The sequence below is a fragment of the Chiloscyllium punctatum genome, chromosome 6 (assembly GCF_047496795.1).
Source record: "Chiloscyllium punctatum isolate Juve2018m chromosome 6, sChiPun1.3, whole genome shotgun sequence".
NCBI classification, from domain to species: Eukaryota; Metazoa; Chordata; class Chondrichthyes; order Orectolobiformes; family Hemiscylliidae; genus Chiloscyllium; species Chiloscyllium punctatum.
Window position 1 is genome coordinate 76,604,014 of NC_092744.1, and position 13,592 is coordinate 76,617,605.

Here is a 13,592-nt window from a genome sequence, read left to right on the forward strand (position 1 = left end):
AGTTGTTCCTTAAGTCCCTTTTAAATCTTTCCCCTCTCACCCTAAATCTGTGCCCTCTAGATTTGGACTTCTGTGCAATAGGTTTCCAGGGGAGAGAATTATAGAATTCCATGGTGCCTTGTGTGAAGATTTGAATTTTCGGATATCATAACAAATGGCCCAGATGTAAATTTAACGTTGTGCACCTTGTTTGGGATTCCCACACCATCTGTGATTAGTTCTATTTATCTTATCTTAAACACTTCAATTAGATTATTCTTTCATCTTCAACTCTAAAGGAACTACAGGTCTTGATTATGTGGTTTGGCAATGACTTACCCCATTCAATCTTGATTTTACAACGTACCTTGAAGATTGTGCATACATTGCTGACTGCTGTTGTGTTTGACTTCAGTTGTGTATATAGTGGCTGTTGTGAAGGATCAGACTTTGACCTGGGACACTCTGAAAGGCAAGAAGGCATGCATTACAGCTCTTAAGCGAACTGGTTGGAATATTCCAATGGGGCTGCTGATTGCCCAGGACAAAATCCAGAACTGCAGCCTTTATAACTGTAAGTAGATACTGTTTTGTTTGACTGGAAGTATATGTTATTGGATAACATTAGCTTTGTTCAGTCAGACCTCGTTCCCATCCCTTTATCTGTGTTGTGAACACTGTGGCTAGTGGCTGCCTAATGGTGAAGTATTTCTGTTTTCTCAGCCATGATTTCCTATCCTCTAGCCATGGGGGGACATGGTGGCTCAGTGGTTAGCACTGCTGCCTCACAACAGCAGGGATCCAGGTTCAATTCCAGCCTCAGGCATGTGTGGAGTTTACACATTTTCCCCGTGTTTGTGTGGGTTTCCTCCGGGCACTCTGCGGTTTCCTCCCACAGTTCAAGGATTACGTGGACTGGCCAAGCTAAGTTGCCCATTGTGGCCAGGAATATGCTGGTTAAGTAGATTAGCCCTACAGTGATAGGGGAGGGGCATGGGTCTGATTAAGCTGCTCTTTGACAGGTCAGTGTGGACTCAATGATCTGAATGACCTGCTTCCACACTGTAGGGATTCTATGAGATGTAATTCCTTTACACTTCCTTTCACTGTTGATTGCTGTGGTGGGATCTCTGTCAGGAACTCACAATCTTAGCCAAGTTTATCTGAGTTGTTATTGCAGCTCTGATCATTAAAGACTTAGCTCCATGTGAGCTCGATCTCTTTGGACTCTGCTCCTTCCCACTACGCCAAAGGAAAACATACTTGCAGTCAATAGGTGATTTGGAATACTGGATGGATGTTAAAAATAGAGAGACTGATCCTATGTCCATTTAAGTAAAGAGAGTTGTGGCCTTCTTGTTGTGACAGTGTCCTTTCAATCCAGTCCTCAAGATCTCACTTTTTCCCATAACCATCTCGCAACCCTCTCTCCTGTCACCAGCTTGTCAAACCTCCCTCACACCAGCCGTACCTTTCCATTAGACATCTTCCTTCTAGGTTTTCCAATGTTATGTTAACTCCCTCTTTCCCGTCCTTAACCAAACCCGCATCACCCGTATCCCTGCTTCCACAATTTGCTGTCTCTCCATTCTGTTATACACAGTGAGACCTGTCTTCCCATTCTGAAGGAGCTGGCCCAGGCCTGGATGGGCCAAATGTACTCCTGCTGTACTGTGGTAGTGATGCAGAACCTTTCCTGTTCCAAATAGCTGGCCCTTTTGTCTTGATTCTGCCTCCAATGGTGACTGTGTTTAATTCCTAACTGTTACTTTTGCAACAAAGCAATGTTTTTCAGTGAAAGCTGTACTCTCAGTGTGCTTTCAGATACACAGTTTGTTTCCGAGCTCTTTGCGTAACAATTCCCAACAGGTGATTGGAAATCATCAGGCCACGTTATATTTGCCCGACCTTTTATATCCATTTGGAACTCAGAGACCGGGAGAGCCACATGTCAGTTGTCTGGAGGCCGTTTTACAACCTCCTACAGCCAAGATGTAGTCACACTGGGAGTTTCAGTACTCAGATGTCAAACAACCTCTGCTGTAAATGTGGAGCCCTGTCTAATTTGACAGGTTGCAGACATAAAGGCTCAGGGTCGCATGGTGGCTCAGCCATTAGTACTGCTGCCTCACAGCACCAGGAACCCAGGCAACTGTCTGTGTGGAGTTTGCACACTCTCCCCGTGTCCTCTGGATGCTCTGGTTTCCTCCCACAGTCTGAAGATGTGCAGGTTATCCGGATTGGCCATGCACAATTGCCCATAGTGTCCAGGGATGTGCAGGCTAGGTGGGTTAGCCTTGGAAACAGCAGGGTTATGGGGATTGGAAAGTGGGATGCTGTTCAGGGGAGTAGTGTGGACTCGATGGACCAAATGGCCTGCTTCTCCACTGTAGGGATTCTACTAAGGAATTTATACCTCACCAGTTCTATGTTTCTGTCCTCTGTTGAATCATACAATTGTTACAGTGTAGGTAGAGGTCAATCAGCCCAAAGTGCGTATACTGGTTCTATTATCTCAGGCAAATCTTCTGCCTTTTTGCCCATATCCCTGTGCACTATTCCTAGCCAAATATTATCTAATGCCGGCTTGAATGCCTCACCACACTACCAGCCAGAGCATTCCATACCCTATCTAAAAGGTAAAATCATTTACCAGAACAAAGCGCTTCTTTTCCATTAGAGAAAGTGACAACTACATGCTGAACATGCAGGTCATCACACCTCAGGCAAGGGGGAAAGGGTGACAAGAGTCCAAAAGTGGATGCAGGAACTGAGCCCACACGATTAGCATCACTCGACATGATAAACCTGCTATCCAGTCATCAGAGCTAACTGACTTGCTGAGTTAAAAAGTATTTTTTCACATCACCAGACAGGATTGAAGAAGCTGGGGATACTTTCTGGCCCAAGGCCGGAATCAAACCTGGATCCAGGTTCTATTCCAGCCTCGGGTAACCGTCCGTGTGGAGTTTGCACATTCTCCCCGTGTCTGCGTGGGTTTCCTCCAGGTGCTCCAGTTACCTCCCACATTCCAAAGATGTGCAGGTTAGGTGAATTGGCTATGCTAAATTACCCAGTGTTCGGTGCATTAATCAGTGGGAAATGGGTCTGGGTGGGTTACCCTTTGGAGGGTCAGTGTCGATTTGTTGAGCCGAAGGCCTTTTTCCACACTGTAGGGAATCTAATCTAATTTAATCTAATCAGTCTATCCCCATACCCAAAGTGTGTCAAGGGAGAGGGTGGAGTGTCAGTTATTCTGTACCCCTGTGGATGACCGATGCTCCTAAACCATAGTTAAGTCACTAGTTGGACGTAGATACGGTGAGACGTTAGCAGCAGTTTATGAGTATTCCAATGAGGTCCTGCTTCAGAGAATGCTATTGCAGACAATGGGAGTGAGGTGCTTTGAGTAGTGTGGGAGATTGGGAGGGGTGTGAGATCATAGAATCCCTACGGTGTGGAAGCAGTTTGTTCGGCCCATCGAGTCTGCACCAACCCTCCAAAGTGGATGACACCCCAGCCAAACCCCACACTATCCCTGTACGTTTCCCATCAACCAGCTAGCTATGTTTCTGATAGATCCTTGATTGAATTTTTTTCATTGATTTCTGAAATCTTTGGCGTAATGACAACATGACTGCTGAGAGCGAAAATCAAACCAAATCCATAATTTCTAAAAACAAATTACTGATTAAAATTTCTTTCAGGTGCCTGGCAGAGAAGGGGGATGTTACATTCATGAAGCATACAACTGTTTTCGACAACACTGATGGTATGTGCCAGTCCCTGGTCCTTTAATGCTACATATACGAGATAACACCATCTGATCATTCAATGAATGAACCTTCTATTCAGTCGTCCAGTTTGATCCATGTTAATTATTTGATGAAATTGAGAGAGTAGGTATCGGGGTAACATGTGTTCCATCATTGTATGGTTAATAGGCCCTGGAACTCCCTGAGACCTACATTTTAGACCATTAGATGTTTTTTCCATTCATTTGTGGGACGGAGGCACCGCTGGCTGGTCAGCGTTCATTGCTCATCCCCAATTGCCCTTGAGAAGGTGTTGAAGGCCATTCAGCTCACTAAGTCTGCTCTGGCTTTCAGTGAGCTCATGGCTGATCTGATAATCCTCCATATTCCCCATACACTTTAATACTCATACCCAACAAAATTCCATGGCTAAATTGGATGGCCCACCAGAGCAGGCATGCTGGGAGCTGCTGTCTAGAAGAGTTGGGTGGGTGCATCTGCCTGAGAAAGGTTTGGCTCAGGAATCTTGACTCATGAATATGATTTAAAGCCAATTATCCCCGAGGCCACCTGGATTTACAGGTGGTTCCAGGTTTCCTGTAGCTGGCCTATAATTCCTGAAGGCTGTCCAATGAACCCTGTTAGATATTCGAATGGCCCCATGATAGGGAAGGTGCCTCATTCTCAGGCACTCAGTGACTTTATCTAAACTCCTCATTGTTTTGTAACCTTCCTCTTCTCCGAAGAGAAGAACCCAGCTTCTCGAGTCGACCTTCATGACCAAAGTCCCTCACTCCAAAAATCATCAAAAGCTTAAACACACGTACCAACAGATTCAAGAACAGCTTCTTTCCCACTGTTGTTGGACTTCTAAATGGACTGGACCTCTCAAATTTTATATTTAATGTTGATCTCACTCTTTGTGCACGTTCTCTGCAGCCGTAACATTGTATTCCTCACTCTGTTCTATTAGCCTTCTGCACTTTGTGTGATATGATCTGCCCGTACCACATGCAAAACAAAACATTTCACTGTAACTAAGTACATGTGACAATAACAAATCACATCATGTCAAAAACATTTTTGTAATTATTTTCTGCAACCTCGCTAAAGTCTTAATAAACTTCCTAAAATGTAATGCCCTGGAATTCTCAGTTAAGACTGAACCAAAAGGTTCTTGTTTTTGTACTCTGTGCCTTTACTAACAAAGTTCAAAGCCTTGTGCCTTTCTCAACCTGCCCTGTCATCTTTATTGATTCATGCATATGTAGTCCCAACACTCTCTATTCAGGCCCTTTAGAGAATTGTACCCTGTCAGACAAACCCTAATGATACAGAGTTTTTTGAGACATATCAGTGACACATTTAAGAAAATCTATAGGAAAAATATGTGTGAATAAGTAAACTAAAGAAACCCTAAGAACTCAACAAACAGTAACATTGCCTCAACAATAGCACTCTGTCTCAGTCAGCACATGTGGTTTTAGATCTGACTGCAAATATTTGAGCAGAAACTTTTGTTGGATGCTTGAGTGCAGTATTGTGGAATAGAGACAAGATTAGGAAAAAAACTGAGATCAGAGGAATGGTTCTGATAAAATTAATGAGGTATTCAACAGACAATGGAGGAAATGCGTCACCTTTGCCAAGTTACTAGGAACTGAGAGTCAGCACCATGTAAAACAAAGGGAGTAATTCACTATCGACCATTCCATTTTACTACCCAAGACAAACTTCACCTTCATGAAGTCAAATCCAAAGCTACTTTCTGATCTAGTAAAGGAGCTTATACAGCCTCATATTCAGTCCCATATTAATTTACTTTCAAAGTCATCTTGGAAATGTTAATTACTTTATTATTAACCATTCTGAGGCTTTCTTATTGGAGTATTAGCAAAGAAGACTGGGATCACTTTCCTCAGTGGTTCTATTTCATGTGAGGTAAGAAGGGAATCAAACTGTGACGTGATGTGATGTGATGGAAGGACTGGATTATTTTGAGGTCAGTTGCTTTGTAGGTAAGGTTTTGAATCTGTGTGCCACTGCTCTGTGTATTCTAAACCAATTGATGTTTCACTTTCAAGGTAATTCACGAGAGGAGTTAGCTACAGGTCTCAACTCCAGTGACTTTAAGCTGCTGTGCCTCAATGGCACTCAGGCTCCAGTAACAGATTATAAGATGTGTCACTTGGCACAAGTACCAGCTCAGACAGTTGCATCCCATGTAGAGACAAGGGGTCAAGTGCTGCAGTTTTTAAAAGACCAACAAGTGAGTATTTGGATTTGACTAAATGTTTGGGGCTTGCCTGTGTACACTGTGTTTCATGTTTACTGTTTAATTATAATCAGAATCAACCTTTAGGTTTGAGTTATGGAGTCATACAGCATGGAAATAGATCCTTCAGTCCAACTTTAAGCTATCACAAACTTTAAAGAATTATATACCTGCACCCCTAGGTCCCTATTAGACAACACTGCCAAGGCTTAACCATTAATTGTATAAGACCTTCCCACATTTATCCAGATTGAATTCCATCTGCCATTTTTCAACCCATTGACCCATTTGATCAAGATCCTTTTGTGAGTTTAGAAAACCTTCTTTACTGCCACCTGTTTTGGTGTCATCCGCAAACTTATTAGCTATGCATTCTATATTCTCATCAAAATAACTTATATAAATGACAAATGAAAGAGGACCCAGAACCGATCCCTGTAGAACACTACAGGCCTCCAGTCTGAAAAGCAACCCTCCACCATTACTCTCTGTCTCCTGCCATTAAGCCAATTATGTATTCCAATTGGCAAGATCACCAAAAATCATTGACCTCATCGTTGACCTCATTGGAAACATTTCAGAATGATGTACGATCGGGAAGGGATTTTACTCAGTACCTGACTTATGATGCATCTGCCATAGGAGAATTGGACAATGGAAAAGTATTTAATCAATGCTGTACCTTACTGGGAATATTTGAGGCAGTGTATGGGAGTATTCACTGAATTTTTAGAGCAGCTGGTGCTGGAGCCGACCAGGGATAAGGCGATTCTGGATCTGGTATTGTGTAACGAACCAGAATTGGTCAGTGACCTCGAAGTGAAGGAGCCATTGGGAAGTAGTGACCATAATACAATAAGCTTCAATCTGCAATTTGAGAGGGAGTGGGTACAATCTAAAGTGACAATATTTCAGTTGAATAAAGGGAAATATGGAGCTATGAGGGAGCAACTGGCCAAAGTTCAATGGTTTAATACCTTAACAGGGAAGACCGTGGAGGAACAATGGCGGATATTTCTGTGTATAATGCAGAAGATGCAGGATCAGTTCATTCCTAAAAGGAAGAAAGATCCCAGGAGGAGACATGGGCGGCCGTGGCTGACAAGGGAAGTAAAGAAACATATAAGGTTAAAAGAGAAAAAGTATAACTTAGCGAAGATAAGCGGGAAAACGGAGGACTGGGAAGCTTTTAAAGAACAACAGAGGATTAGTAAGAAGGAAATACGCAGAGAAAAAATGAGGTACGAAGGTAAACTGGCCAAGAATATAAAGGAGGATAGTAAAAGCTTTTTTAGGTATGTCCAAGGCAAAAAAATGGTTAGGACAAAAATTGGGCCCTTGAAGACAGAAGCAGGGGAATATATTACTGGGAACGAAGAAATGGCAGAGGAATTAAATGGGTACTTCAGATCTGTGTTCACTGGGGAAGACACAAGCAATCTCCCTGAGGTAACAGTGGCTGAAGGACCTGAACTTAAGGGAATTTCTATTTGCCAGGATTTGGTGTTGGAGAGACTGTTAGGTCTGAAGGTTGATAAGTCTCCGGGACCTGATGGCCTGCATCCCAGGGTACTGAAGGAGGTGGCTCGGGAAATCGTGGATGCGCTGGTGATTATTTTCCAGAGTTCAATAGAATCGGGGTTGGTTCCTGAGGATTGGAGGGCGGCTAATGTTGTGCCACTTTTTAAGAAGGGTGGGCGGGAGAAAGCAGGAAATTATAGACCAGTTAGTCTGACCTCAGTGGTGGGAAAGATGCTGGAGTCTATTATAAAGGATGAAATTACGGCACATCTGGATAATAGTAACAGGATAGGACAGAGTCAGCATGGATTTATGAAGGGGAAATCATGCTTGACTAATCTTCTTGAATTTTTTGAGGATGTAACTCGGAAGATGGACGAGGGAGATCCAGTGGATGTACTGTACCTGGACTTTCAGAAAGCTTTTGATAAAGTCCCACACAAGAGGTTAGTGAGTAAAATTAGGGCGCACAGGATTGGGGGCAAAGTACTAGATTGGATAGAGAATTGGTTGGCTAATAGGAAACAAAGGGTAGTGATTAACGGCTCCATTTCGAAATGGCAGGCAGTGACCAGTGGGGTACCGCAGGGATCCGTGCTGGGACCGCAGCTTTTTACAATATATGTAAATGATATAGAAGATGGTATCAGCAATAACATTAGCAAATTTGCTGATGACACAAAGCTAGGTGGTAGGGTGAAATGTGATGAGGATGTTAGGGGATTACAGGGTGACCTGGACAAGTTAGGTGAGTGGGCAGATGCATGGCAGATGCAGTTTAATGTGGATAAATGTCTGGTTATCCACTTTGGTGGCAAGAACAGGAAGGCAGATTACTACCTCAATGGTATCAAATTAGGTAAAGGGGCTGTTCAGAGAGATCTGGGTGTTCTTGTCCACCAGTCAATGAAGGCAAGCATGCAGGTACAGCAGGTCGTGAAGAAGGCTAATAGCATGCTGGCCTTCATAACAAGAGGGATTGAGTATAGAAGCAAAGAGGTGCTTCTGCAGCTGTACAGGGCCCTGGTGAGACCACACCTGGAGTACTGTGTACAGTTCTGGTCTCCAAATTTGAGGAAAGACATTCTGGCTATTGAGGGAGTGCAGCGTAGGTTCACGAGGTCAATTCCTGGAATGGCAGGATTGCCTTACACGGAAAGACTGAAGCGACTGGGCTTGTATACCCTTGAGTTTAGAAGACTGAGAGGGGATCTGATTGAAACGTATAGGATTATGAAAGGACTGGACACTCTGGCAGGAGGGAACATATTTCCGTTGATGGGGGAGTGCCGAACCAGAGGACACAACTTAAAAATACGGGGTAGACCATTTAGGACAGAGATGAGGAGAAACTACTTCACCCAGAGAGTGGTGGCTGTGTGGAATGCTCTGCCCCAGAGGGCAGTGGAGGCCCAGTCTCTGGATTCATTTAAGAAAGAATTGGATAGAGCTCTTAAAGATAGTGGAGTCAAGGGGTATGGAGATAAGGCTGGAACAGGATACTGATTAGGAATGATCAGCCATGATCATATTGAATGGCGGTGCAGGCTCGAAGGGCAGAATGGCCTACTCCTGCATCTATTGTCTATTGTCTATTGTCTATTGTCTATTTAATCTGTGCTGCACCAGACCTGGTCTATTCCTCACCTGGCAGAGAAAATAATAACTTCCCTTGAAAATTTCAGCGTAGTTTATTTAAATGTGACACACTAGTCAGTAATGGGCGTTCTCTAGCTTCAGAAAAAGACATGTCTGAAAATTGGAGGGAGAATGTTTTGCTGAGCAATGATCAAATCTCAGGCATGGTGGCTCAGTGGTTAGCACTGCTGCCTCACAGCGCCAGAGACCTGGGTTCAATTCCTGCCTTGGGCAACTGTCTGTGTGGAGTTTGCACGTTCTCCCCGTGTCTGCGTGGGTTTCCTCTGGGTGCTCCGGTTTCCTCCCACAGTCCAAAGATGTGCAGGTCAGGTGAATTGGCCGTGCTAAATTGCCCGTAGTGTTAGGTGCATTAGTCAGAGGGAAATGGGTCTGGGTGGGTTGGTCTTCGGAGGGTCGGTGTGGACTTGTTGGGCCGAAGGGCCTGTTTCCACACTGTAGGGAATCTAATCATCAGTGTGGGAGTGGTGTACCTCATTGGACAGGAGTGGACCATGTGAATTTTAACATGGTATTTGACTGTACCCAGGGTTAAACGACTCCAGTAGGATTTTTCAGGTTTGTTTGGCAGCCAACCAGGTGTGGATATTTCCTGGGAAATGTAAGAACACCTTCCTGAAACTGAGTCATCACTCAACATAATCCATAAATCTTCGCATATCAGAGACAGGAAACATCTCCTTCTATGTCCTGAAACTCAGTAAAAGGTTTATCATCTCATCCTGGAGCTTTGGTGTTGTGGTCCAAACAGGAAAGATGACTGGTTTAAATCAGAGTACCCTGGAAGGGAAAACTACCACAAAATGTTTTGACAAGCCAGTGAAGCTAGACAACCCGCACTGTTCTTTTGCGGTAAACAGTTGGAGTAGTTTCCTTAACAGGACACAACCATCAGTCTAAACAAAGATGTTTTGCTTCCCACACAGGTGTGATACCAGGTTTGTAGGCACTACATCACAATAACTGGTGGATTGTATCAAATGTCTCTCTGCTTGCTTGTGTTGGCAGTATGCCAACTGTCTTCTACCAGACCCTGCTTGCTAAACCCAGAACATAGTGTCCTACACATTAAATTTGATTCTACTATTGGATAACATTAACTAAATAATCCCCACTGTGCTGAGGGTTACACTAGAAACGAGCTTAGCAAGATGTGACTGTGTGATTTATTTGTATGTTATGGAAGCGATATGTATTCTTGCACAGGACCCTCTTCTGCGTAGACAAGCAGAATTTGGCCATATATTGCACCTTTATCTTTGGAACCTGCTGTCTCTCCATGGTAACACACTGAGCAATCAGAATCTACCTGCCTGGCCCAATCTTTTTGAGCTAACGAAGACTTTGAAAGTTAACAGTTCTGACAGTATCACCACGTCAATCATGGCTTAAACTATCAGCACTTTGTTCTCATGCTCTTTAAGTTGTTGTTCCCTCTCCTAAGTTGGGTTCTTTGTCTTCGAATTTTGATGAGTGGAAGGCTTTGACTTTATGTCTCTTTTCAGCCATGTTTTAATAATCTAACCATATTAGAATTTACTTGGTAAGTTTTATTTACCAGCATCCAAATATTAAACCTGAGTGATCAAAACTTATTTGAGGATAATGGAAGCATTAGTCTACTGGGCAAGAAATGTGACTTTTTTTGTAAAACTTCAATTTTATGTGCAACCATTTTATTAGAATTCCACAAATATCACGGGTGTGTTAAATTCTAATTAACCTGAAAAACTACACTTACAGTGACAATTTTGGAATCTGTTTATAAATACTGTAGCTTTGTGAAATGCTTGCTAGTGGCATGGTGGCTTAGTGGTTAGCACTGCTGCCTCACAATGTCAGGAACTCAATTCCAGCCTCAGATGACTGTCTGTATGGAGTTTGTACATTTTCCCTGTGTCTGCATGGGTTTCCTCTGGGTGCTCCGGTTTCCTCCCACAGTCCAAGGATGTGCAGATCAGGTGAATTGGCCATACTAAACTGCCCATTGTGCCCAAGGATGTGTTGGTTCGGTGGACAAGCCAAAGGAAATGGAGGAATAAGGTAGGGGTGTGAGTCTGGGTGGGTTGCTTTTCGGAGAGTTGGTGCAGAATTGTTGGGCTGAGTGGCCTGTTTCCAAGCTGTAGGAATTCTGTGGCTTTCCCAAAGGCTAAATGATTAGAAATCCTTATCAGCATTAACAGGATTGATTTTCACTACCTCTAAATACAACCAATTGATTAGGTCAAGAGATTAAATACTGTTCTAGTTGTTAGAGAGTCATGGAATCATGCAGCACGGAGCCTGGCCCTTTGTCCCAAATTGGTCCATGCTGACCAAACTGTCCATCCATTCTAACCCCATTTCCCTGCACTTAGCCTATATCCTTCTAATCCTTTCCTATCCATGCATTTGTCCAAATGGCTTTTAAATGTTGATAATGTACCCGCCTCAACCACTTCCACAGCTCATTCTACATGCATACCATCCTCTGTGTAAAAAAAGTTGCCCCTCAGGTTCCCTTTTATTCTTTCCCCTTTAATCCTAATCTGATGCCCTCTAGTCCTCAATTCCCAAACCCCATGAAAAAGACTGAGTGCATTCACCCTATCCATGCCTCTCATGATCTTATATACCTCCATAATGTGCCCCCTCAATCTTCTACACTTCCTACACAAAGGAAAAAGTCCTAGCTTGTTCAACCTCTAACTATAATTCAAATCATTGAGATCAGGCAATATCCTTCTAAATTTCTCCTGAACTCTTTCCAGTTTAATAACATCCTTCCTATAACATCCTTCCTATAACATCCTTCCTATAACAAACTGAACACAATACTCCAAGTCTGACCCCATCAATGTCCTGTATAACAACAACACAACTTTCCAGCTTCTATACTCAATCCCTGAGTGATGAAGACCAGTGAGCCAAAAGCATTTCTCACGGCTCTGTCGACCTGTGACTCCACTTTCAGAGAACTGTGAACTCAAACTCCAAGATCCCTCTGTTCCACTACAATCCTTAAAGCCCGGCCATTTACCATGAAACTCCTACCTTGACTTGACTTTGCAAGACCTCACACTTATCTATATTAAACTCCATTTGCCATTTCCCGGCCCACTATCCCCAGCTGATCAAAGTCCTGCTGCAATTTCTGATAACCTTCCTCACTGTCCATGATACCACCTATTTTAGTGTCATCAGCAAATGCCTTGTACATTCTCATCATTGATATAGATAACAAACAACAATGGGCCCAGCATCGACCACTGAGGCACTTCACTAGTCACAGGCCTCCAATCCAACAAACATCCTTCCTTCCAATATTACCCTCTGCTTCCTACCATTAAGCCAATTTTGAATCCAATGCTCCCGGATTCCATATAATCTAACCTTCCACGTGGAAGCCTGTCACGTGGACACTTCACAAAGGCCTTATTGAAATCCATAGAGATAACCACCTGATGAAGGAGCAGCACTCTGAAAGCTAGTGCTTCCAAACAAACCTGTTGGACTATAATCTGGTGTTGTACAATTTTTAACTTTGTACACCCCAGTCCAACACCGGCATCCCCAAATCATATAGTCTACATCTATGCCCCTGCCCTCGTTAACTTTCCTGTTTACTTAATTAGAGAATTCTAATAAATTTGTGAGGCATGATCTCCCATGCACAAAGCCATGCTGACTACTCCTAATCAAACCTTATCTTACCAAATGAATGTATATCTTATCTCTCACAATCTTCTCAAGTAACTTACCCACCACAGATACGAAGCTTACTGGACTATTGTTGAATTGAATTGTTAAATTGAATTGAATTAGAATGCGCTTTATTGTCACATATACTCAATTGAATACAGTGAAAAGTTCATACGTCACCACTTACTGCACCATCGTAGATACAAAGGTAACTAGATACGGCTTCTTCAGGTACAAGATCTTAGCTTTTTGGCTCAGATCTATTCTTGTCAGAATGGGTGTCAACTTGTGCTGCCTGACTTGCTGTGCTTTTCCAGTACCACTCTAATCTAAGTTAAAAATCACACAACACCAGGTTATAGTCCAACAGGTTTAATTGGAAGCACTAGTTTTTGGAGCACTGCTCCTTCATCAGGTGGTTGTGGAGGACACAATTGTAAGACACAGAATTCATAGCAAAAGTTTACAGTGTGATGTAACTGAAATTATACGTTGAAGAACACCTTGGTTGTTTGTGGAGTCTTTCATCTGTTCGAATGCCATGATAGTTTCACTTCTTTCATGTGTAAGTCACAAAACTTTTTTTAAAAGTTGCATTCTCAGGTTAACTGTAACAATTGGTGTTAGCTAGACAAAATGTTGAAGGTGTTAGCCCCCTGTGTTCTTTGTCTGTGCCATAATGTTTCGACTGATTCTAATCTAAAAAGTGAGATAACACAGTCTTA

The 13,592-nt window shown here is 43.0% G+C and overlaps 1 protein-coding gene across 3 annotated transcripts in view; it reads left to right on the forward strand.

Moving 5' to 3' along the window:
• Positions 1-397: 397 nt before the first annotated feature.
• Positions 398-13,592, forward strand: part of LOC140479106 (serotransferrin-A-like) — a 31,674-nt gene continuing 18,479 nt past the window's right edge. For all 3 annotated transcript variants that reach the window (XM_072572992.1, XM_072572990.1, XM_072572991.1), the window contains exons 1-3: positions 398-553; positions 3,687-3,751; positions 5,819-6,003. In XM_072572992.1, the coding sequence (XP_072429093.1) occupies positions 3,718-3,751; positions 5,819-6,003 (219 nt within the window). In that variant the 5' untranslated portion in view covers positions 398-553; positions 3,687-3,717. The remainder of the gene's footprint in view (positions 554-3,686; positions 3,752-5,818; positions 6,004-13,592) is intronic.